This window comes from Lipotes vexillifer, unplaced genomic scaffold, assembly GCF_000442215.2.
Source record: "Lipotes vexillifer unplaced genomic scaffold, Lipotes_vexillifer_v1.1 scaffold754, whole genome shotgun sequence".
In the NCBI taxonomy this organism is placed as follows: Eukaryota; Metazoa; Chordata; class Mammalia; order Artiodactyla; family Lipotidae; genus Lipotes; species Lipotes vexillifer.
The window spans coordinates 325,760-349,258 of NW_006777649.1; the positions used below are offsets into that span (position 1 = coordinate 325,760).

Consider the following 23,499-nt stretch of genomic DNA (forward strand, 5'->3'; position numbering starts at 1 on the left):
AAAAAAAAAAAAAAATATATATATATATGTGTGTGTGTGTATATATATATATATATATGTATATATATATATATATATTCAGAATTTACAAGTAATCCTAGTTCAGGGAATGGGATCCACAGAAAGGTGGCACTGGTGATAATAACAGTACGTGCTCCCTGACAGAACGATTTTCATTTTACAGCTTGGAGAGACTGGGACCTGTGCTCCCTGGGTGAGGACAGTGTCCTAAGGGCTCCTTAGCTCTGGGTTAGACCTTTCTCATGAAGGAGCTAGAATCTGTGATCTAAAGAGAGGGGAGGCAAGAACCTGTTTGGCTCAGGGCTCGCCTGTCACTCTAAAGGCTGAACTTGGGCTCGCATCCACAGGTAAGTTTATTCATGGGGGGCCTGACTGTTCTTCCTTTGTGAGGATTAATCATTTATTAGCCCAGTGGGGGCAGGTGCCTTTTTGAGAACTGTCATTCTGGAAAGATACTGATTGAAGGAGGGCTCTGAGCATCTTCTCACCAGCTGGCAGCAGGAAAGGACGGCTCCAGTCCAGACAAGATGAGTTGGCAGTGGGCGTCTCGACAGGAGCCTAATGAAGAAATCTGGTAGCAGTGAGGCCCAGCATTACAAGCCCTCATATTTGGTCTTTCACTCCGTGATATCCCTCTCTCTGTCGGGGGGTGGGCGACAAAGGTGTCCATGGGGTTGTATACCTCCTACTGTGGAATTACATGTTCCTATAGCCAGTGGGCTCCAGGAACCTGATGCAGCGTCCCCAGGTCCCTGGGTGCGCTCCGTACATCACAGGTTAGACGTCTTAACTCCCTGCTTTCTCCTTCTCTCTCTCTCTGTCCCTCTCATAATTTGTTTCCAACAGGAAACTGCGTCCAGCTGCTCCAAGAGAAGCTCGAACTCCCTTGGGAGACCGTGTGTGGCCATTATTAGGGGTGATTGCTCGGAAGCTGGTTGTCATGGCACCGCGAGGCCAGGGCTGCACTCCCAAGATGCCCCCGTTTTCTAGGCTGTCTACATAATCACTGCAATGAGAGGCATAAACACGGAAAGGGAGAGGGGAGCAGCTCCCTTCTGGCAGTCATCTCCGTGCAAAGCGGGGCGAGGAGGGTCCATCTCGGCATGGGCCAAGCACTGCACAGAGGGACGCGGGTGTGGGCTGGTCACTGCCTCACTGTATCCTCACGGCTCCTGTGCATGCCTCTGTGCTCCCAGCTCCGGCTTTCTACAGGCAAACATTGCTCCTAACTTGGGGAGAGTCAGCAGTGTGCCCGAATGCTCCTGGAACTTGCATCCATGGAGTGGCCAGAGCTACCGTGTTGGAGTAGGTGGAGCCATTGCCTCCCATCCACTGGGCCCTGCGCTAGACTCTTTACGGGTGTGATAGTCCGTTCCACTCGCACAAGCTGCCGGCTTTACAGATGCAGAAAGTGTATTGGGAGACACATATCACATTTTACTGATGTTAGATCTTTTCTAAACGTCTCATTCATTCATTCATTCAGTATGCCTTAGTAGCCGTGACACATCAGAGAGTCATCTGGCTTTGTCACAGGCCAGGAAGAGGCAGAGCTAGGATGTAAACCTAGCTCTGGTTCTATAGCCCACTACTGTCCCCCCATGCTGCATCATTTCTCCTCCAGTCCCATGTTTAGCAAGGGTGACCCCTTCAACCTGGTGCTCACAGGCAGAGGGAGCCCCCATCTCCGAGGGCATGGTCCCGGTAAAATGAATTGAATTGGTCTAGGGCTTAAACCCCTGATTTGGACTTCATTAGGTGTGTGTTCTCACCAACCACAGAGAATTAACCAGAGCAGAGATGTCTCTTATGGACCTAACAGCAGGCACCAGGGGCGACGTGGAGAACAATCGTCAAATCTGTTGATCACCTTATTACCTGCTAGGCCCTCCCACTGGCTCCAGACATAGCATCATCACTTCGAGGCCTCTGGGACCCGAAGGCTCTGGGCTCGGATGCAGAGAGAAGACACATTTTGCAATCACTGGAGAAAATAAAGGCTTTATCCCTCAGCAAGCACTTTCGCTGAATGACTTGGTCATGGGAAAGAAGGGACCGTCTGTGCCCTTTTCTCATTTTGAATTTGGCTGAAGAGTAGGAGATCTTTCCATCTCCACTGTTGCTCACACCCTGCGCTTCGGGTCACCCGCCTCGGGTGATCAGGAAACAAGGGAACCATAGCATGTTGACTTCCTGAAGGCCAGACTCCACCAGTGAAATGCCTGTGCTGTTCTCTGCTCTCCCGGGACCTGGCCTATCCAGCTACCTCCCACTTGGGCCCAGTGAGGCAAAGACGGGAAGCCTCTCTAGGCACTGTCTATCAACAGCTTCAACCACGGGCTTTACACCTGCGTTTGAATCTCGGTTCCACCCTTGATTCAATGCTTGACTTCATGTAAATTACTTGCTTTTCTGAGTCTCCGCTTTCTCATCTGTAACTCTGAGCTCCTGGATTGTTGTGATAAGAATAAAACATTCATAAATAAATACGGACTGCTTACCGTGGGCCAGGCATTATCTTGCTGAATCCTCACAACCATCCAATTATGCAGGTTCTGTTATTGTCCCCATTTTATAGAGGGAGACACTGAGGCTTAGAGAGAGAGGTTAAGTTCAAGTCCAAGCAGTTAAGTTCACACTGGGTTTGTCTGACCCTAGAACCAACACCACTGGCCACAACAGCATGCAGGGTATCCCCTGCTTTTCAAATGTTTGCCTTTTGCCACTTTGCTTTTACAAAAGACCTACAATAGTATCTGTTTTCGCTAACCTAACTAAAAGAAATCCGAAGAGAATTTTCACTTTGAAGACCCGAAGCCTTCATTTACACACAGTTTAAGAATCACAGCACTAGTGTATTGTGAGACACATACCACATTTTATCTGATGTTAGACCTTTTATGAACATGTCTCACTCATTCATTCATTCAGTATGATTTAGTAGCCATGATTCATCAGGCACTATCCTCAGAGTGCTTCTGCTCCTTAATAACCTTCCTAGTGGGCTAGCGACCATGTGTTGTAGTAAGACAAATGTGTAGTTTTGTGCTGTTACAATGATATGAACACAGAAGATTCTCAGTAAACAGGGACTGAAAAATGCTACTTTGGGGCATACCTAGGATACACTGAGGATGACGTTTGCCATCACAGTTCATTTCAACATCCAACACAATGTCCAGCATAAACGCTATTTGGTCAGCATTTTCTCTCTTTGATGTTGGGAATCTAAATTTCACATTCAATTTAAAATGAACTTTATATTAGATACCTTCCATAATTTCACATCCTCTTGTCCCACCATGGTTAAGTACACTGAAGCAGTAAGTGCATCTTATAAGGCTGTCATCCCATTGTGTTTAGCACAATACCTTGCACACACTTATTGACAGATTGCTTGCTTGCTTTGATCTCACCACCTTTTTCCTAAGCTTGATGATCCCATTTATCTCAGATGTAACCCTTCAATGACAATTTCACTACATTATAGGGGTTTTCAAATGACACCAAAATTTTAAGATTAAGTCGACCTGGGGATTAAGGATGACCATCTAGGAGATAAATCCTATTTAAATCCTTATGTTCAGGTTAAAGATAGAAGATAAAAGCAAGTATCATTTTAAGCCCCCTGGGGGTGAGCATTCTCCTGCCCTCTGCTGCCGTCGGGCTGTGCTTGATTATGATGGCAGGCCAGCAGGTGCTTCGAGTAATTCAGCAGATAAAGGGACGTGCACGCATGGGGCTGGAAGCTGCTTGAGTGGACAGCAGATTTCACAGCTGAGTTATTGATGCCACCTACCAAGCTGTCAAAATAGAATTACGTGAACTGCAAGAGGGGCTCAAATTAGCTGATATACTTAAACATGTGTCAATTACACACGAACGAGATTCCCCCTTCCCTTCTTTATCCTCCAGTGCTGGGCAAGTACTGAAGGTGGCCGAATTCATTATATGAAACAAGAAATAAACCCATGATAAACCATGATCTTTATCAGTGTATTAGATTTATCTTTTCCGGGCCTTGATTTCCTCAAGCTGTAGAAAGGAAGAAAGACTCTGAACTCAAAGAGTTGTTTTTTTTTTTTTTTTTTTTTTTTTTTTTTTTTTTTTGCGGTACTCGGGCCTCTCACTGTTGTGGCCTCTCCCTTTGCGGAGCACAGGCTCCAGACGCGCAGGTTCAGCGGCCATGGTTCACGGGCCCAGCCGCTCCGCGGCATGTGGGATCTTCCCGGACCGGGGCACGAACCCGCGTCCCCTGCATCGGCAGGCGGACTCTCAACCACTGCGCCACCAGGGAAGCCCTCAAAGAGTTTTATGAAGATCAATTAAGATAATGGGCGAGAAGGGGTTCTGTAAGTGGTAAAGCGTGCAACGGTAAAAGGTACCCATTTAATCATTTTATGCTTCGTTTTTTTAATGTGAATCTTCCAGTCCATGGAATTTGTGAGTTTTCTCCCCAGACTGTCCCTCCCCTAGTCTTTGCCAACTCATTCAATGCCCTTCATCGAAACATGTGCTCAGGCCAAAAAGCTAGGCGTCGCCCTGGATTCTTCCCTTAACCTCACCTTCCACATCTAGTTTTTTTAAAAGGTCCTGGACCTGGAGATTATCATACTAAGTGAAGTCAGTCAGACAGAGAAAGACAAATATCATATGATATTGCTTATATGGGGAATCTAAAAAAAAAAAAAAAAAAATGATACAAACGAACTTATTTACAAAACAGAAATAGACTCACAGACTTAGAGAATGAACTTAAGGTTACCGGGGCGGTGGGGAAGGGTTAGAGGGGGAGGGGTAGATTGGGAGTTTGGGATCGACATGTACACACTGCTATATTTAAAATGGATAACCAACAAGGACCTACTGTATATACAGGGAACTCTGCTCAGTACTCTGTAATAACCTAAATGGGAAAAGAATCTGAAAAAGAATAGATACATGTACATGTATAACTGAATCACTCTGCTGTACACCTGAAACTAACACAACGCTGTGAATCAACGATACTCCAACATAAAATAAAAATTTTTTAAAAAAGTCCTGTTAATTTTACACTCAAAATGTAGCCCAAATCGGCCCAATCTTAGTCCAAGCCACTATCACCCCCCTTGCCTGGACCATTCTGATGGCTTTCTAACTTCTCCCAGTAACCACTCTTCCTCCTGATGCTTCATTCTTTACATAGCCACAGAGTGACATATTTACAAGTATAACCACGTTACTCCTTTCCTCAAACCCTACCAGATTTTCCTTCTTAAATAAAATAAAAGCCAAATTCCTTGCCTTTGCCTACAGGGCTACCATGTTGCCTAACTCCCAAGTCCTTTGCATACAATCCAGTGAGAATGAGGCCCCTGGGTTGTTGGCGGTGACTACCCTGAGTGTACAGTCCTCGTGTGATCTGAGCCACCAGCCTCCTCCTCCCACTTCCCCTCTTGCTGCCCCTTCTCACGACACTGTAGGTGGCCGAACTGGTCTTCCTTCTGCCCCCTGACTTGCCAAGCACAGTGCAGACTCACAGCCTCTGCATTGCTGCTGCTGCTTCTCTAGAAACACTTTTCACCAAATCTTGTCTTATCTTATCTACCTATGTGTTTGCTGTCTCTCTTAATCTACCTGGATAGAGTGCCATGAGGGAAGGAGGTACCATATTCTTAGTGCCTGGAACAGCACCTGGAACATACTAGCAACAAGAAATATTTGTTGAATAAATGAACAGTAGGTGGCGTACCATCATTTCATAGACCCCACTTCCCTTTGCCTACAAATGCCAAAGCGTTCCAAAGCTAGAAATGAGTGAACACAGATGGGGTAAGCCACTCTTTGGTGGGAGCCTCTTCATTTGTGTAAAGAGAAGCACCGAGTGGGTACAAGTTTATCAAACTGCGTGACTCTAGTTGTTCTACAAGCATTTATTTAGCACCTTCACTATGCTAAGTGTAGAAGGGGAAAATAAACAGCCTTAGCCATCCTGGAGGAAAACCAGGATAGAAACGCAAGCAGGTCATTTCAACCTATCATATCAGGTGCTCTGATGGAGGGTACTTAGTCCACGTGGTGAAGCGTGAAGAGTATGATAGGCAGAATAAGGCCTCCTCAAGGATGTCCATGTTCTAATCTCCAGAGCTCATGAATGTGTTCCCTTTCTCGGCAAAGGGGAATTGAGATTGTAGGTGGAATTAAAGCTGCTCATCAGCTGACCTTAAAGTAAGGGGATTAGCCTGGATCACCTGTGTGGGCCCACTGTAATCACGATGGTCCTTTTTTTTTTTTTTTTTTTTTTAACATCTTTATTGGGGTATAATTGCTTTACAATGGTGTGTTAGTTTCTGCTTTATAACAGAGTGAGTCAGTTATACATATACATATGTTCCCATATCTCTTCCCTCTTGCATCTCCCTCCCTCCCACCCTCCCTATCCCACCCCTCCAGGCAGCCACAAAGAACCGAGCCGGTTTCCCTGTGCCATGCGGCTGCTTCCCACTGGCTACGATGGTCCTTATATGTGGACGACGGAGGCAGAAGAGGAGAATCAGGGTGACAGGGCAGGAGAAGGGTTTGTCCCACTGTTGCTGGCTTTCAGATGGAGAAAGGGACCCTAAGCCAAGGAATGCGACGGCCTCAAGAAGCTGGAGAAGGCAAATAAACAGACTGTCCCCTTGAGCCTCCAGAAGGGAACACAGCCCTCCTTACACCTGGATTTCAGCCAGTGAGACCCATGTCAGTCTTCTGACCCACGGAACTATAAGATGACAAGTTTATGTTGTTTTAGTCACTAAGTTGGTGGACATTTGTTACAGCAGCCATAGGAAACTAAATACAAAAAGGAAGAGGTGAACTTTGATGTCCCCTCTGGTGGGAAGAGACAGGCTAATTGTAAGAGCCATCCTGCCCTGGCCAGAGCCCTCCCTAGGCTCTGTCAGGTCAATGTCCCTCCCTGGGGAAAATTTCTCCTGGGTGTATCCCCTTGACTGGCGTTCTCCTGAACCTCAAATTGAGAATGCTTATCCGGTGTCTGTGACTGCTTTGCCAGTGATGGCTTGTCATGGGCCGTGATGACAGGTAAGTGGCCTCGAGATGTCCCAAGCCCAGAGCAGCCAGAGCCGCCTATAACCTCATGGCCAACCTTTCCTGTTCTGTGTGTCTCTGGGGCTGCAGCCACATGCCTGAACCAGTTTCAGCCTCCGCTGCCTTCTTATCTAAGACCTCCTGCGGGGGGAGAGGGCGGGACCTGGGACAGTGGCAAGTGCTAATGAATGACACTTGCCTCCAAAATTAATAAGCTTTCTTGTTCTTAGGAAAATCCACTCAACTGGAGTCTCCAGGATGACTAATTGACAGAACTGGTTAAATTAATCAAAAATGGAAATGAGGAAGGGGGAAGGGAGTCTATTTATACTATATGGTTTGGGCCTTGCCTGTTCTGCTGCTAATCGCTGCCAAGCTTGAATGGGGTAGACGCTGGACTGGGGCAGTGGGTGGGTTTCCGTGAATTCTGCTGCTTGTAGCAGGGCTCTGGCTTTTCTCCAGGAGCAGGGGCGTGGGTGTCTGTGTGTGTTTGTAATCCTGTCATCAGAATTTTTAATAAAATTAAAAGCAGTTTTAATAAAGGGCCTTGTCTTTTTAACCTAACCAAGCCCCCACCCTGCAATAAACACTGTTAATTACACCCCCAATCAATACTGAACCCCTTTTGGAAGCTGTCCCAAACCTCAGAGGTTTTAAGATGCATTGCAGCTGCAGCCTCAGCTGATGCCTTTGGACACATCCTATCAGAGATCTGGGGAATGAGCCGTAGGTTTATTAAGGGATCTAGTGGCCTATAGCATCAGGACTTGGCAATTAAGTTTGTAGATGAAGGTGATGAATGAGATAGTGGATTTCATGTTCTGTGCAAGGGCAGAGTTAGTGCTGCCACTGGAAGCTGTTGGGCTGAGCAATCCAGCTCATGGGGATTATATAAAATGGAGTCCCGTGAAATTATCCTTGCGGATGTTAGAAAAAGATCACACTCTTTCTTCTGCTGTCAAATACCCAGGAGAAGAATTCATTCTTCTCATATTCTTCCCCGAAGCAGACAGACCTGGGTTCAAATCTTAGCTCTTTCACTGTGCTCTGTGGCAAGTTTCTTCACCTCTCTGTGCCTCATCTGTAAACTGGAGTTACTAAAACCAATCTTCTTTGGTTGCTATGAAGCTTAATTGAGACCTAGAAGAGCTCAAAACTAGTATCCATCCCCCTCCGCGATACGCACCTTTAAAGGAAAATGGAATTTCTGATTTAGATGATTAGCTTAGGCATCAAACTTTGCCCCGTTTGCATTGGAAGCCAAGCTGTTTCTCTAATGACGCTATTCACTAAAACACCTCAGACTTGAAAGCCTAAAGTGCTTATACCTTTTCCCCACAACATGGAAAGGTCAGATCATCTTCACACCAGGCCTATGACAGGCAGATTTAAGTGCACTGCAGGGTTGTGGCTGACTACCCCTGGACAGCCAGCCTGCCTTGGTTTCATCTGAAGGAGGGAATTTCTGTGGCCACATTTGGAGCTGCAGATTTGCCAGGGTGGAAGGGCACCAGTCTCACCGGTAGAGCCGATGCAAGAGGACGGGTGCTGCAAGACTGCCCGTCACCGCCGCTGAGAGGACCCATGGCTCCTCACCCTGGCCAGCTTCACCTCCTGCAAGTCCCCAACACAAGCCACACCCTCTCAATAGGATGGGACCTCTGGGGCAGGTGAGGAGTGAGGCAGGTCTGGCCAAACTATGACGGAATTAAGATGCAACTGAGGAATCTGCTCTGTGTCATCAGACACTGAGCATGGAGTCCGCATTTGTGATTGACTTCATCCAGCAAATATGCCTTGGGAACCTAATGTGCCAGGCAGTCTGCTAATTGCTTTTACTTTAACTAATTAATGGCCAAAGATTTCCATGAGCCTGAATCGCACGATCACCTCTCTACTCCCATCTTTCTTGACCTCGCAGAAGCATTTGACATAACTGATCCCGGTGTCTTTCTCAATCACTCCCTTCTCTTGGCTTATATGCTTACTCAACGCCACCCCTTGGTTTTCCTCTTACCTCCCTGGCAGCTCATCCTCAGTCTCTTGTAAAAGGCTGCCCCCTGTTCCCCCCGACCCCACTGGCAAATGCTGACGTGCCCTTGGCCTCCATCCTGGACTCTCCACTCCTCTGCATCTATATCTTCTCTCCTAAGTGACTTCACCTTGTCCCATGGCTTTAAAGACCACGAGATGCTCATGACTCCTAAATTTCTATCTCCAGCCCAGACCTGTCCCCTGACTTCCAGACTCAGGTATCCATTTGTTACCAGGCTTCTCTAACTGTGCGTACCATAGGCATCTCAATCCGGACACATCCAAAAGAGACGTGTGTTTGGTCTTTCCACACCAAACCTGTTCCTTCCTGAGCCTTTTCATCAGTATGTGTCACCACTATACCCTCGGCAGCTCGAAACCAAAACCTAAGTTTGCTCAGAATCCTCCCTTTCTGTCACCTCTCCACTTTCAGCCTCTCAGCAAGTCCTCTTAGCCTTACCGCCTCAGTAGATTCTGTGTCTGTCCACTTATCACGCCATCACTACCCACCCAAGCCCCGGTCAGAGCCACTATCGTTTCCTCCCAGACCATGGCAAGGACCTCCTAAATGGTCCCAGAGCTTCTTGGCCTGCCAACCCTTTTAGCAAATTAAGACCATAAACAGAGTATTCACTTGCCTGCTTAGAACTGTCTACTAGCTTCCATCACACTTAGAATGAAATCCAGGCTCTCTGCCCTGGTCTGCAAGGCTCTCCATGATCTGGCCCCAGCCTGCCTCTTCGGCGTCACCCTCCACTCTGTTTCCCAGCTCACCGAGCTCCATCCACTGGTCTTTTTTCTCTTCTTTGAACACACACGGTTGTCCCTATGTCAAGGTCTTCCTACTTTGATATCATCTCTCTGTTTGGCTCCTCTTGACAATTCGGGTCTCAGTTCAAAGGCTTTCCCTCACCACCCTGGCTACTCGTTAACCCTTTTAATTTTCTTATAGCTTTTATCAGTGTCAGAAATTATCTCACTCATTTGTGTACTAGTATATATTTTCTTTCCTCCCTTCACGCTAGGATGTAAGCTCCCTGAAGGCAGGAATGAGTGGATGTTGAATAAATCTTAGTTGAGCAAGTGATTTCTGGAGTCCTCGTTAAGAGGCACAAGTCTGGATCAAACCCCAGGCGTCACTTGTTCTTTGGTGGCCGCGGAGTATCATTCCTCCTCTTAGCTAGTTTCCTCATCTGTAAAATGTGACAGATACTAGGATGCCCCCCATAGCGTTGTCAGGACCTTGGCTTACTTTCTGGATATAGCAAACGTCACAGAAGTTCCCTATGATTCTGGCTGCTGACACGACTACATCACGACTATGGCTGCTTTTCCCCCGTTCCTGCTCTTAGACACGTTTGGAAGGGAAGTAAGAGAGCATCATCTTCATGACCATAACAAACACGGAGTTCTTATCAGTGCCTGGGCCAGGCACTGTTCTAAGGCTTCATGGTGTCTTCTCATTGAATCCTCCCATGCCCCCTAATAAGGTAAGTGCCGCTACTAGTCATATCTTATAGGTGAGCAAATTCAGACACAGAGAGGTTAAGCAACCCGGTTAAGATCACACAGTTAGGCCGCGGACAGAGACTGATAGTGGACACCATGTTGATTTTCCTTCCCTATCTTGGCCCTTCTCTGAGGTCATCCACTACTGTCAGTTTAGTTTGACAGAAGAGAAGAAACAAAGCAGACATGTTCTGGGCTGTGCTTACAGGGAACGCTATAGACTGAATGACTGTGTCCCCTGAAATTCGGATGCTGAAACCTAATCCCCAGTGTGATGGTATTTGGAGAAGGGGGTTTGGGGAGGTGATTAGGTCATGAGAGTGGAGCTCTCATGAATGGGATTAGTGACCTTACGAAAAAGAGACTCCAAGGCTGCCTCACATCCTGCTGCCATGCAAGGACACAGCGAGGGAAGATGGCCATCTATGGACCAAGAAGCTGGTCTTCACCACACGCTGGATCTGCTGGTGTCTTATCTTGGACTTCTCAGCTTCCAGAAATAAGTGTTTGTTGTTTAAGCCGACCAGTCTGTGGTATTTGATTATAGCAGCCCGAATGGGCTAAGACAGGAAATGTCATCCTGGGCTCCCCACCCCCTGGCCCGCCCCAGTACCTAAGACAGGTGCCGTCAACGGTGTGTGTCCCAGTACCTAAGACAGGTGCCGTCAATGGTGTGTGAATCTCCTCTTTCTGCCCTTGGAGTACCCAGCGGGCTCTCCTGTTATCCACCAGGCTTCTCCCAATTATAGAAGTAAAACTACAACCTTGAGGAGTATCTGGAAAATAGGAAAGCTGCCCGAAGTCTGCTGCCCTGACATCATCCCTTTCATGAAGAGCCCCAGTCTTTGTCTACACGTATTCTTCACAATGCTGAATTCAGGGTGGGCTTGTAATCTTGTGTGCTGCTTTAACATTTATCATAGGCATTTCCCCACCGGCTCCATCTTTAACCGTGTTCACAGGTAGTTGGCAGGTTACATCTCTACGGATCTTCACAGGAACCTCTTTCTCTAGTCCCACTCCCATTTGAGGGTTCCAACTGCTACTTTTCTTTTTTTCTTAAAATTTTTTTTTAAAGATTTTTATTTATTTATTTTAAGTGGAGTATAATTGATTTACAAGATTGTGTTAGTTTCAGGTGTATAGCAGAGTGATTCAGTTATATAAATATGTACCTGCATATACATACATATATATTTTTTCAGATCCTTTTCCATTATAGGTTGTTATAAGATATCGAATATAGTTCCCTGTGCTATACAGTAGGCCCTTGTTGTTTCTCTGCTTCATATATAGTGGTATGTATCTGGTAATCCCATACTCCTAACCTGCTGCTTTTCTTTCATGCTGTAAAAACAAACTACTTATTCAAGACCCCCTCCCCTTATGAGTGGTTTTTGAATAGGAAACAGGCTTCTTAGCACCTCATCGCCTCTAAAATCAGTTTAAGTCCTCTTTGCTCAGAGAGCAAGTATGTTTCGGCACCATAGGAAGGTATCCAGGCACCGTCACCATAAAACACACGGAGGTCACGGGGGAGGTGTAGAGGCTCCACATACAGGTTTTTATTGCCCCTGTCCTCTGTCCCCCACCACGTTCAATAACAGTCACACACACTGTGCTCACGACAGGTCAGGGGCTGCACTAAGAGCTGGTCCATGCCCACTTTTCACCCTTACCACCTGGAGGAAAGGATCAGCATTGGCGCTTTGCCCAGGCTGCCTGCAACGAGCGGGCCTGGGACCCACACCTGGAGCTGTCAGCTCCAGGGACTGTGCTCTGGATGACTTTCAGGTCTTCTATTAGGGGCTGAATTGTGTACCCCCTCCCCAAATTCTTATGTTGAAATACTAATCCTCAGTACCTCAGAATGTAACCATATTTGGAGGTAGGGTCTCTAAAGAGGTAATTAAATTAAAAAATGAGGTCATGAGAGTGGAGCCTAATCCAATATGATGAGTGTCTTTATAAGAAGGGCAGTTCTGAACACAGACAGGTGCAGAGAGAAGATGATGTGAAGACACAGGGAGCGGATGGTCACCAGCAAGCGAAGGAGAGAGGCCTGGAAGAGATCCTTTCTTCACAGCCTTCAGATGAAACCAACCCTATTGATACCTTGGTCTAGGACTTCTAGCCTCCAGAACAGGGAGACAGTAAGATTTTGTTTTTCTAAGCCCCCCAGTTCATGGTATTTTATTATAGCAACTCTAGTAAATGAAAACACCTTCTTTCATCTGTCTTTTCCCACCTGCCTGCTTTTCTACCACAGTTGTTCAGTGAAGCCCCATTTGTAGCTGGGTTGGTAATGCAGGGGTTGGTAAAATAAAGTCCCTGCCCTTAGGGAGATTACATTCTAGTCAGGGAGACAGAGGAAGAAAAACAAACATCTATAGCTGAGTACTAAGAAACGCACAAAGAAATAAAATAGGGTGATGCAGTAGAAATAGGGTGCAGATGGGGGGAAAAGAGAAGTCCTCTCTGAGGAGGTGATGTTTTCCCAGAGACCTACAAAATGAGAGCAGTCTAAACAAGGGAGGGCCTGGTGGGAGAGCATTCCAGGTAGGGGAAGAGCCTGTGCAAAGGGCCTGAGGCACAAAGGGGTTGGTGTGTTGAAGGCACAGGAAGCAGACCAGTGTGGCCAGACTACAGGGAACTGAGGATGGGAAGGTGGACAGGGGCCAGATTCCTGTGGGTCTTGGAAAGGAATTTAGATCTAATTTCTCTCTCGTTCCCTTGGTTGTCATTCATCACACCTGGCCAGTTTCTTCACTCAACTCCCAGTACTCACGCATTAAAAGGGAACAGCAAGATTCAGGCCAGCCGCTGCTGCTGCCATCAACACCCTGTTGTTTCAGCCATTAGAATCTCAAACTGCAGATACAAGCCTTGTCATTACCGCCAGAAGCGACGGAAAAAAAACCTGAGAGATGAGGAAGAGAATCATCCTTTCCAACCCCTGCTGAGTATGCAGAGCGAGGGACGTATGGAAATTAATATATGCAGCTCTGATGACACGGAACTCCTCGGCATTTTGATTAAACATTGATGGTTGTTAAATACCCTCCTTCTCGGAGTTCATCTCCGAAAGCCAATGTTGCTTTTCGTTTTGAACTCTGATGAACTGTCTCCATTCCGTTCGCACAGCCGGGCTGAACCGTGGTCGACGGAAGGCTGGTGTTGGAGGAGGATGGAGAAAATCAATATGAAATGTCAGGTGCGGGGTCAGATTGAACTTGTTTTCCCAGCTGGCGGGAGCTCGGGCTGCTGCCGCTGCAGCAGCCAAACAAAGGGAGATGCACAGTGACGAAGGTCGGCACTTTGGACGAGTCAGGAAAATGAATTTCGTTCGCTTCTTAATTAGATTAGGAGGCTGGCGGCTGGCAATTCAGAGCACTGTTGGTGTCGGGATGGGGCGTGGGGAGGCAGGGCTGCAGCAGGGGTCTGCAGGTGGCCAGCTAGCTCCCAGCCTCCCTAGGGACTGTCCCCTGGGCTCTACTTCTCGAGGGCTGTGAGGGACCAAGGCTGCAGAGAGAAGCAGCCTCCAGGGGGCTCCTGGGTGTGAGGGCTTGATGACCCTTCCCAATATTTTCCCCAGGGAACGTCTGAGTCTTTAGGTAGCAGCTCGGTGGTCACGGCCTTGCGGCATAAGGTCCTTGTCACATCCCCTCACGACACCACAAGACTCTTTTTCATACCACTTATTACAGTCACATTGTCACTATCTATCTGTGATTCTCTGATGAATGCGTCTTTTCTCCTTAGACAGTGTGATAGTTCATCTTATGCATCAACTTGACTGGACCATGGGGTACCCAGATATTTTGTCAGACATTATCCTGGGGGTTTAGGAGGGTATTTTTGAATGAATTTAACATTTAAATTAACAGACTGAGTAAAGCAGATTGTCCTCCCTAATGTGGGTGGGCCTCATCCAATCAGTTGCAGGCCCGAATAGAACAAAAGGCTGACCCTCCTCCCAACAAGAGGGAATTCTCCTGTGTGACTCCTTCGAGCTGGGACATCAATTTTTTTCCTGCCTTCGCACTTGGACTGGACCATCAGCTCTTCCGGGGTCAAGAGTCTGCTGGCCTTTGGACTAAAACTACCTCATCGGCTCTCCTGCGGCTGCCCCACTGAAGATCCTGGGACTTGTCAGCCTCCATGATTGCATGACCTTAATTGCTATGAATACTTATAACAAATCTTTCACATTTATATATACATACACATGTGTATATGTGTATGTGTGTGTGTATATATATATATGTATATGTGTATATATATCTGCTATTGGTTCTGTTCCTCTGGAGACCCTCACTAGTATAGACCTTGAGCTCTAAGAGGGAGGAAAGCAGATCTGGTTTTGCTCACCATTGTGTCCCCAGAGTCTGGTACAGTACCTGACATATAGTATGTGCTCAACAAGTACTAATTAAATAAGTGACTAATGGGGCTTGTGGACACGGAATAAAGGTTGGAGGTTCAGGCCTCTTAGAGCTGCAGGTCTGGAACCAGGGGGTACTCAGGAGGCGTAACTGTGGTAACTGCTGCTGCCGTTCACTGTCTCCTGTGTGCCTGGCAGAGGGTTAGGCTCTTATACACTTGAGGACAGTTACTCCTTGGGAACAGCCAGCCCTATGAGATGGTCTTTATTATATTATTTCTATGTTCAGAGGAGGAACTTGGGATTCAGAGGGATTCCAAACTTGATTGGGGGTCACACAGCTGCTGAGCGACAGAGCTGTGTCCTTATTCCAAAGCTTCTTCTCTAAACAATTCTAGCTCTGGAAATGCCTAAGGCCTTATCCTGTTTCCATCTTGAGTTCAGAGTTCACCAAGCCTCCCAGTCAGCTTCCCCTCCTGTGGGTCTGTCTGACCCCAGAGCCCAGGCTGGTGTCTGCCACTTTGGGCTGTGAACACACCGGGCTTCTCGTGCCATCTCTGGCATCCACTTTGGGTTGGTGGCCCCTCAAGCCCAGTCAGACAGCTTATGTCACCTCCCACACAGCATGTCCCAGACTGGTCCTCAACCGTTCACTCCTTCAGTATGGCTTCTTATTAGTCCGCCATCCACATGCCATTTATGTCAACTCTCAGGCATAAATTTATTTATTTATTAAGTCAATATTTACTGAGCACCTGTTTGTGTGTCAGTCCTTTGTGATACGCTGTGAGCAAAACAGATTCAGTTCTTGTCCTCAGCGAGTTTACAGTCTAGGGGGGAAGGATATTGAACAAGTAATATCCACGTGTGGTGAACACCAATCTCTAATATTGCTTTACATCCCCACAGTTATTTTGAAAGAAAAATGTTTCTTTTTCCCTTTCCTTTCTTTCAATTTCCATAGCTACCATCCTTTTTTAAAAATTTTTTATTGGGGTATAGTTGATTTACAATGTTGTGTTAGTTTCAGGTGTTCAGCAAAGTGAGTCTGTCATACATATACACATATCCACTCTTTTTAAGATTCTTTTCCCACATAGGCCATTACGGAGTACTGAGTAGAGTTCCCTGTGCTACCATTCTTATCTAGGTTATGAATTTCCATTGTATTGAGACTAAAGCAAAACCTTCTATTTCTCCTATGTTTCTTCCCACCACCACTGTGTTAATCTTCCATAAAACATAAATTCTATAGCTCTGTTCTCCAGCCAAATGATCTCCAATTGCTCTCCACATATTGGAGCTGTGCTTCGCAAACTGGGGCACATGTATGCATCCTCGGAGGTCAGGAAGGAGGACGATACGGGGGTGCACCATGTGGTATAGGAAGCCATAGATAAATGCTGCATCTTTTGGAAATGTCCATTTTGCTTGAAATTTGGGGATGGGTAGAAATGTAATATTTAAATTAAATGGAAAGTAGTCATTTTATGGGAATAAAATACAAAATCCATGTGAAATTTTAAGATGACAAAATAAGACTTCAAAGAAAATCCACCGTGGTCAGCACCTCCCCTGGAGCCTCAGGCCTCTGGCAGGCATGTGCAGTTTTGCCTTTGCTGAGAGGCCGGGCCACCCAGAGCACATCAGAGAGGCTGGATTGCCTTTTGGTGCCCTTCCTGCAGAGCAGCCAGGCTCACAGCCTGGGTCTTGGAGTGCTGTACTTGGTGGAAAAGTTTAAGAAGGACTGGCTACCATAGGAGCCAGACTCTGAGTATAGAGCAAGTACTCAATGAATGAATGAATGAATGGATGCAGGCATAACTTCTGATTCTGACCTTCAACGACTGACTTGATATAAACCATCATCCCTATTTGACCTCTTTTCTTCCGTATTCCCCTTTTAACCCAAGCCCAACACTTCTTGCTCTTTAAAGATTTCATGTCATTTCCTAACTTTCAGGCTTTTGCCCATTCTTGTGTGTACAACCCCAAACACCCTTCTCTCTATTTCCTACCTAACCAACTCCTACTTGTGTTTCAACACTACCACTCAGCCTCTGCCTCCCCTGTGGGGTCTACCTCCAATGTCACTCTCTCCCCCCCTTCCCCAAATATCCCAACTCCTAATAGTCTCTACCACTCATTTGGGTGTCCTGGGTACATCTTGCCTCCTCAGCCAAACTTGAAGTTCCTTGAGTGTTAGGAGATGTCTTACCCTTTCCACTGTACCCCTCAGAGTGCTTATAGTAATGGATACATCATAGATACAAGAAGATCATGCTGAAGGATTGCCAATGAGTTTTAGTCTAGATCTGTGATTCTCAGCTGGGAGCCATTTTCACCCCAGGATACATCACAATGTCTGGAGACATTTTTGGTTGTCATAACTGGCCTTTGCTGCCTGCATCTAGTGTGTAGAGGCTGGGGATGCTGCTAAACATCCTACGATGCATAGGACAGCTGCCTCCCCCAAAGAAAGGATCGGGTGCCCCCAATTCAATAGTGCATCGTTAAGAAATCCTTGCGTACGTTATAGAATCTTCCTAACCTCTTTTCTTGACTCTTTGTTCTCCCAGACAGAACCCAACCTCCAACCTTCTGCCTTCAGTCTAAGCAACTTCTCCAAAAAGTAATTCCCATCAGTCCCCTGGTTACTCTAGTGGCTGTTCACTGACTTTGAGAGAAAATTCAAGTCCATTATCATGGCCATTATGACCAGTCTCCTACCTTCCTCCTGAACTTCAACTCTTCCCTCTCCAAGTCATTCCCTATATGGCAGCCATATCAGTCACCCTGCAGTTCCCAAAGTGTTATGACCTTTCATGCCTCAGCACCTTTGCACGTGCTGATCCTTCTGCCTTGAACATTTCCCCCTTTTAGGCTTATAAGTAAGTACTGCTCAAAGATCAATACCAGCACAGATACCAGCAAACATTGATAAAGCATCTATCATGGGCCAGGTACTGTTTCAGGTGCTAGGGAAACAGCAGTGAACAAAACAAAGTAAGTCCACACCCTCAAGGAGCCAACAGTATAGATCGGTACTCTTCAAGAGAACCTTCTGCAATGAAGGAAATCTTAAATCAGCACCGTCCAATATGGTAGCTACTAGCTACACAATGGCGACTGAGTACTGGAAATGTGGATCATCTGAATTGAAATCTCCTGGAAGCATAAAACACACTTAGTATGAAACAACTCATTAACAGTTCTTAATAGTTATCTCATCTAATCCCCATGACACACCCATGAGGTGGATGTTATTATCTTACCCATTTTACATATGAGAAAACTGAGGCTCAGAAAGGCAAAGGAAAGTTGGACAAAGTCAGACGGCTAATAAGGGGTGAAGACTGCCTTTGACCTGGGTCTGTATGACTCTGGAATCCACACAGTCTACATCCCACTACACTAGACATACCAGCTCTCCTGTGCAATACTCCTCACAGCGAATGAGCAAACAGAAATGATCAAAATGACCCAGATATTCACACCTCTCCTAGCCATACACCTACACAGAGAGTCATCACATCGCTCAGGTCCCGTAGGAATTAAAATCGAAAGCTGAGGCTGTGGGAGAGAAAGGTCTTCACTCCCGGCTGTCCAGGCTGTAGTGGCAGAGTGGCACCCGGCAGAAGGTGCTGGCCAGACAAACAGCTCTCGTGGCTCCTGAACATCTTGGCAGCTGCACGGTATTTAGTCTGACACTGGACACGGGTGACCACTGCCCTCTAGGCACCTTTACTCTGGGGAGTTCTGTCTTCTAGAAAACCTCCCTGCTAGCTCCAGGCCCATTCTGGCTACCAGAGCTGACTCTTGCTTTACCCGCTTACATCGGTCTTAGCCTTTGGTCCCCAAGCACTCAGCCCCCACTAGTTCGGAGCTGCTTTGCTCAGTCAACACCCTGAAAACTCCAGCGTGATCCCAGGGCCTGTCAGCCTGGTGGACTTTATCCCATCCCTTCTCTCTGAAGCCCTTCCCTGGTGCCCACTAGAATCACTGGGCCTTCTAGGGTGCTGGTTCCCAAAGCCTCACTCTCTCCAAGAAGCCACTAACCCTTTCCCCCAGCTGCTATTTTTCTTTTAAAGTTGAGGTATAATTGACATATAACATTATATTAGTTTTAGGTGAATAGCATAATGATTTGATACATGTATATACTGCAAAATAATCACCACAATGAGTTTAGTTAACATCCATCACCATGCATAGTTACAATTTTTTTTTTTTTTTTTTATGATGAGAACTTTTAAGGCCTATTCTCTTTAGACCTTGCAAATACACAATACAGTGCTAACTTAGTGTCCTCAGCTGCTATTCTTGATTCCTGTATATTCTCAGCCTCCCACACTATCCGGCAAGTCCAGTTAACTCTACTGCCAAGATCTGTCCAGAACCCGTCCACTCCTCGCCATTTTCAGACCCTGCCCTCGTCCAGGTCACCCGCATCTCCTGCCTGGATATCGCAACCATCCCCTAACTGGTCCCCCCACTTCTACTCTGCAGGTTCATTCTCCCCAAAGCAGCAAGAGGAATCTTAAAACATAATTCAGATCATGTCACAATGTTACATGACAGGGCTCATGTCTTGTTCCTCTCTGTATTCCACAGCCGGAAGCCAATGTTTGTGGGATCAGACGTGACGTTTCCTCCTTATCAAAATACCAAACGTGGAACTGACTCCCGCGTCAGGCCAACACGTGTAGTTTCTTTACTCCCAGTGTGTCTGAGGTGGGAAAGGAGATCAAACCCCTCCAGGCCCTCTCCTTTCTCCTCCCGCATGTCAGGGGCCAGTGGCCCATCCCTGCCATGAGCCCTGGGCTGCTGGCTACTCACATTTGGTGTGCCTGTCACACAGGGCCGACGCCCGCATGTCACACAGCCGGATTGTCCCTTTGCTGCTGCTGTACACGAAGGTGTTGCAGTGATGGGGGTGGAACTCGGCCGCTGTGATCACCTCTGTGAGCTCCTCCATGTTGGCTGGCTTGATGTCGACGATATCTGGCACAGACGAGTCAAGGAGGGGACCAGGAGAACGGGAAGCCTTGGGGGTAACTGTAGCATCACCGCCTTATTTTACTGTACCATGTTAGCAATGAGCATACACGGGGGATCCTCATCATAACTCTGTGAGCAAATAGGCAGGTATTAGTGGTCCCGGGCAGATGAGGCCCAGGGTTACCCAGTGGCCATAGGTAGCACTAGAACTCAGGTCTCCCTGGCCCCTTATCAGGATTTCATCCCTCATAACATGTAGATGCCCCATCACTCAAAGTTACCTGCTCATGCAATCATGCTAAAGTGTATCAAGTTGCAAAGGCTTTCATTTCTCATTTTACAACAGTGGTTAAGAAAGCAGCCCCATTCCAACTAAATAATCCAATATATTCCAACTAAATAATCCAATATATTTGAATCATTGAGCACTGACTATAGGTCAGTCACTGTGCAAAATCATATCATGTACTTTATTTCATTTAATCCTCATAACAGCTCTATAATCAGCACTTTCTTACCCCCATTATTTCAAGGGGGGAAACGGAGGCTCAGCGTGTGTAAGTAACTTGCCCCAAGTCACATGGCTAAAGAGTGGCAGTACTAGGATTTTATCTCAGGTGCAAGATTTGTACTCTAGTAATTACGCAAAATTTCTCTTATTGAAGATGTACAGGACCTCAAGCCTCTGTAAGCTGTGATTTGCTTTAGAGCTTATGTGGGAGTTTAAGCATTAAAAAGAAGCCATCCAATTGTACAGCATGACAGTTTTAGCCTCCAGTGGAATATACCGTTGGTTTTATCATCGGGTTATTTCCTCCTCAGTATTTTCCTTTCTGATCAAGAATTATGATACATCTATTTTTAAAGACCACATCCTTGTGTATTGAAATGAAACATTTGGCCTTCCATCTATGACGGTGACCCAGTGGAAACAAACGTCTTCAGTGGGAGTGAGTTTGGGCTGATCCCTTCCCACCTCTACTGATAGCTCGGGAGACCTGGGTCCAGGTACGGTGGTACCTGGCTGGGGCTGAGGTGCTGTCCAAGGACCCAGCGACTTCCTGCAAAGGAACAGGCCTTGTGATGTGGATGTTGTGAACCAAAATGATTCTCACTTTTGAGTCACATTTGTGATTTCGCCCCACCTGTATATCACTAGGTAGCATTTTTTGACTTAACATTTTTTCTCCACATCAACTTAAATCGACTCACTTTTTTCTTTACTTAGCCTTGCCTAAGCAGTAATCCAATATTCATAAAATCATGGGTTTAATGAGCTAGTTACATTTTAAATAATATACCATACCTAAGATAAATGCTTTTAACCATTAAAATGAACATATTTATGTCTGTGCCAGGAGCTTATATATCACATTTTGGAAAACACTGCATTGAATCAACAAGCAGTAACTTGATACAGATAATGCTATTAGACTAGGTTGGATAAAAGTCTCCTATGCTTTTCGTGAAGTTGGGAGCATAATCTCCTCCTTAGAGTTTAGATGAGGTACGAGTAATTGTACTGATATTTTTAGTCACGTTAGCACTAATAAAGTAGTCATCTATTATCAAACATCACCCATGCTCCGGCATGTAATCTGGTGCAATAATGGCTGTATATTTGTTTGTGCCTCTTTCCCTTTCAATTGCCTTTTATAAATCCTGTTGGGTTTTCTTCCTAAAATTAGCTTGAGACAACTAACATTTCATTTTACTACAATTTCCCTCACGAATCCAGATGCAAATATTTCTTGGGTCTCCAGAGCACGTGGGTTCCTTTGATTCACAAAATACTACCTTTCAACTCAACTGCTACCAGAGTTATAAATATTATTGCAGTTAGCATCACTTGCTGGGGAGCAGGGGCCAGTGCCCCCCAGAAGGAGGCCCCAAGCTGCAGCTCTGATGTTCCCCCCAGTCCCATGACCCATGCCCTGGGCTTTGTGGCCACGATACAGGGTGGGGTTAAGCAGAGGTTAGTGTTCAGCTGTTGTCAGATTTTATCACCCTCCAGAAAGAGCCTCCATACCCTACTGTGCCAGTGAGCATGTTTCTCTTTTCCCAAAATAGGGCAAGAAAATCTGGTGTCAGCTTTCTCAACCTCTACCAGTATAGCTCTAAAAACAAGCTTAACTGGAAGGGATCTTGGCTGTGTGGTAGCGGGAGGTGCCACGTCTACGGTTATTTTTTTCTCACCTAAAAATAAAGCCCAAAAGTTAGAATGTGTGAAAATGAAGGGCTTAAACATACATATGAAACCGGGAACATCCTCCACCATCAAGAACTGCATCAGAACTGAGTCTGCTTAGGGCTGCTGCCTCTGGACCCTTCCTCCTTCCTTCCCTCCCATCCATCCTGGACCTCTAAGCCTGCCCACCGTCCCTCATCCCCAAGCATCTTCCTTTTGACTAGAGGGCTTCCCTGGGTCTGACTCTGTGGGGTTCAGGGGAGAAACCATGACTCCAATCGTCTTTTTAGTAACTGTAATGATAAGGACAACAAGGAAGATAATAATAAGCAGTAGTTAATGTTTATCACGTGCCATGCATTGTCTCATTTGACCTTCATCTCACCCTTATGATGTTAAGATTATTAATAGGCCTATTTTCTGGCAGAGGAAATAGTGACTGATGTTAAGTTACTCAAGGTCCTATGACCATAGAGGGTAGAGCTGGGATTTGAACCCAAGTTTGTGCAACTCTAGAGCCTGGGTTCTTGACCACACTCCACTCTCCTCGCCTGATGAATGACCCTCACAGCGCCAGCCTTTCCGAGTGATGTAATTCTGGCTCTCTGGAAACTCCCCTGGCTAATCCAACAGGGATCCTGCTTTGAACCTGTGCTCTCTCAATTCACCGACCACTCTGGGGGCTACATTTTTCAGAACCAGAATTTGGACACAGCATCGGACCTAGGATTTTTGTGTTCCCTGATGTGATTTTTTTTTTTTTTTTTTTTTTTTTGGAACCGTAAGTTGAGACAGAAACGTGAGAAGGGATTTCTTGAATTGTTAACTGCGGAGGATTTTCTGAGTTCTAAAAACATTTGGGAGAAGGAGTCTAGTTTCCAAAAATTCAATGGCTTATGGGGATGACAAGAGAGCATATTTCACATCTGCATCACCTAGAAACCCAGCCTTTTCCCTTACACTGTTCTAATGGGAGATACACGCCTCCAGCATACGTGGTTGTGCCCTTCATGTTGGGAGCGAAGGAGAAAGGAGGGGAGCAGTGCGCGGCTCCCTGTATTATCTTGGAAATGGAATGATGCTTGTTGACAGTCAATTTTCTCTCTCCTATCTTTTAGAGCTCTCTATCCAAATTATTTCCCTGCTGTCCCAAAGAACTAAACGGCAAAAGCAAAACAGAGCATTGGACTCACGGCTAATATACAAGGCAGAAAGCCAACAGATTGCTATTAAATTAACCCTGGGGCTTGACAGATCTGTTCATCCTGACCCCAACCGCTTACGGCATTCC

General features: G+C 46.2%; 1 protein-coding gene across 6 annotated transcripts in view; it reads right to left on the reverse strand.

Annotated features, from left to right (window-relative positions):
- PPP2R2B (protein phosphatase 2 regulatory subunit Bbeta) overlaps window positions 1–23,499 on the reverse strand; it is a 472,951-nt gene that overhangs the window by 30,807 nt on the left and 418,645 nt on the right. For all 6 annotated transcript variants that reach the window (XM_007451245.1, XM_007451243.1, XM_007451246.1 and 3 more), the window contains one exon: window positions 19,859–20,023. In XM_007451245.1, coding sequence (XP_007451307.1) covers window positions 19,859–20,023 — 165 coding nt within the window. The remainder of the gene's footprint in view (window positions 1–19,858; window positions 20,024–23,499) is intronic.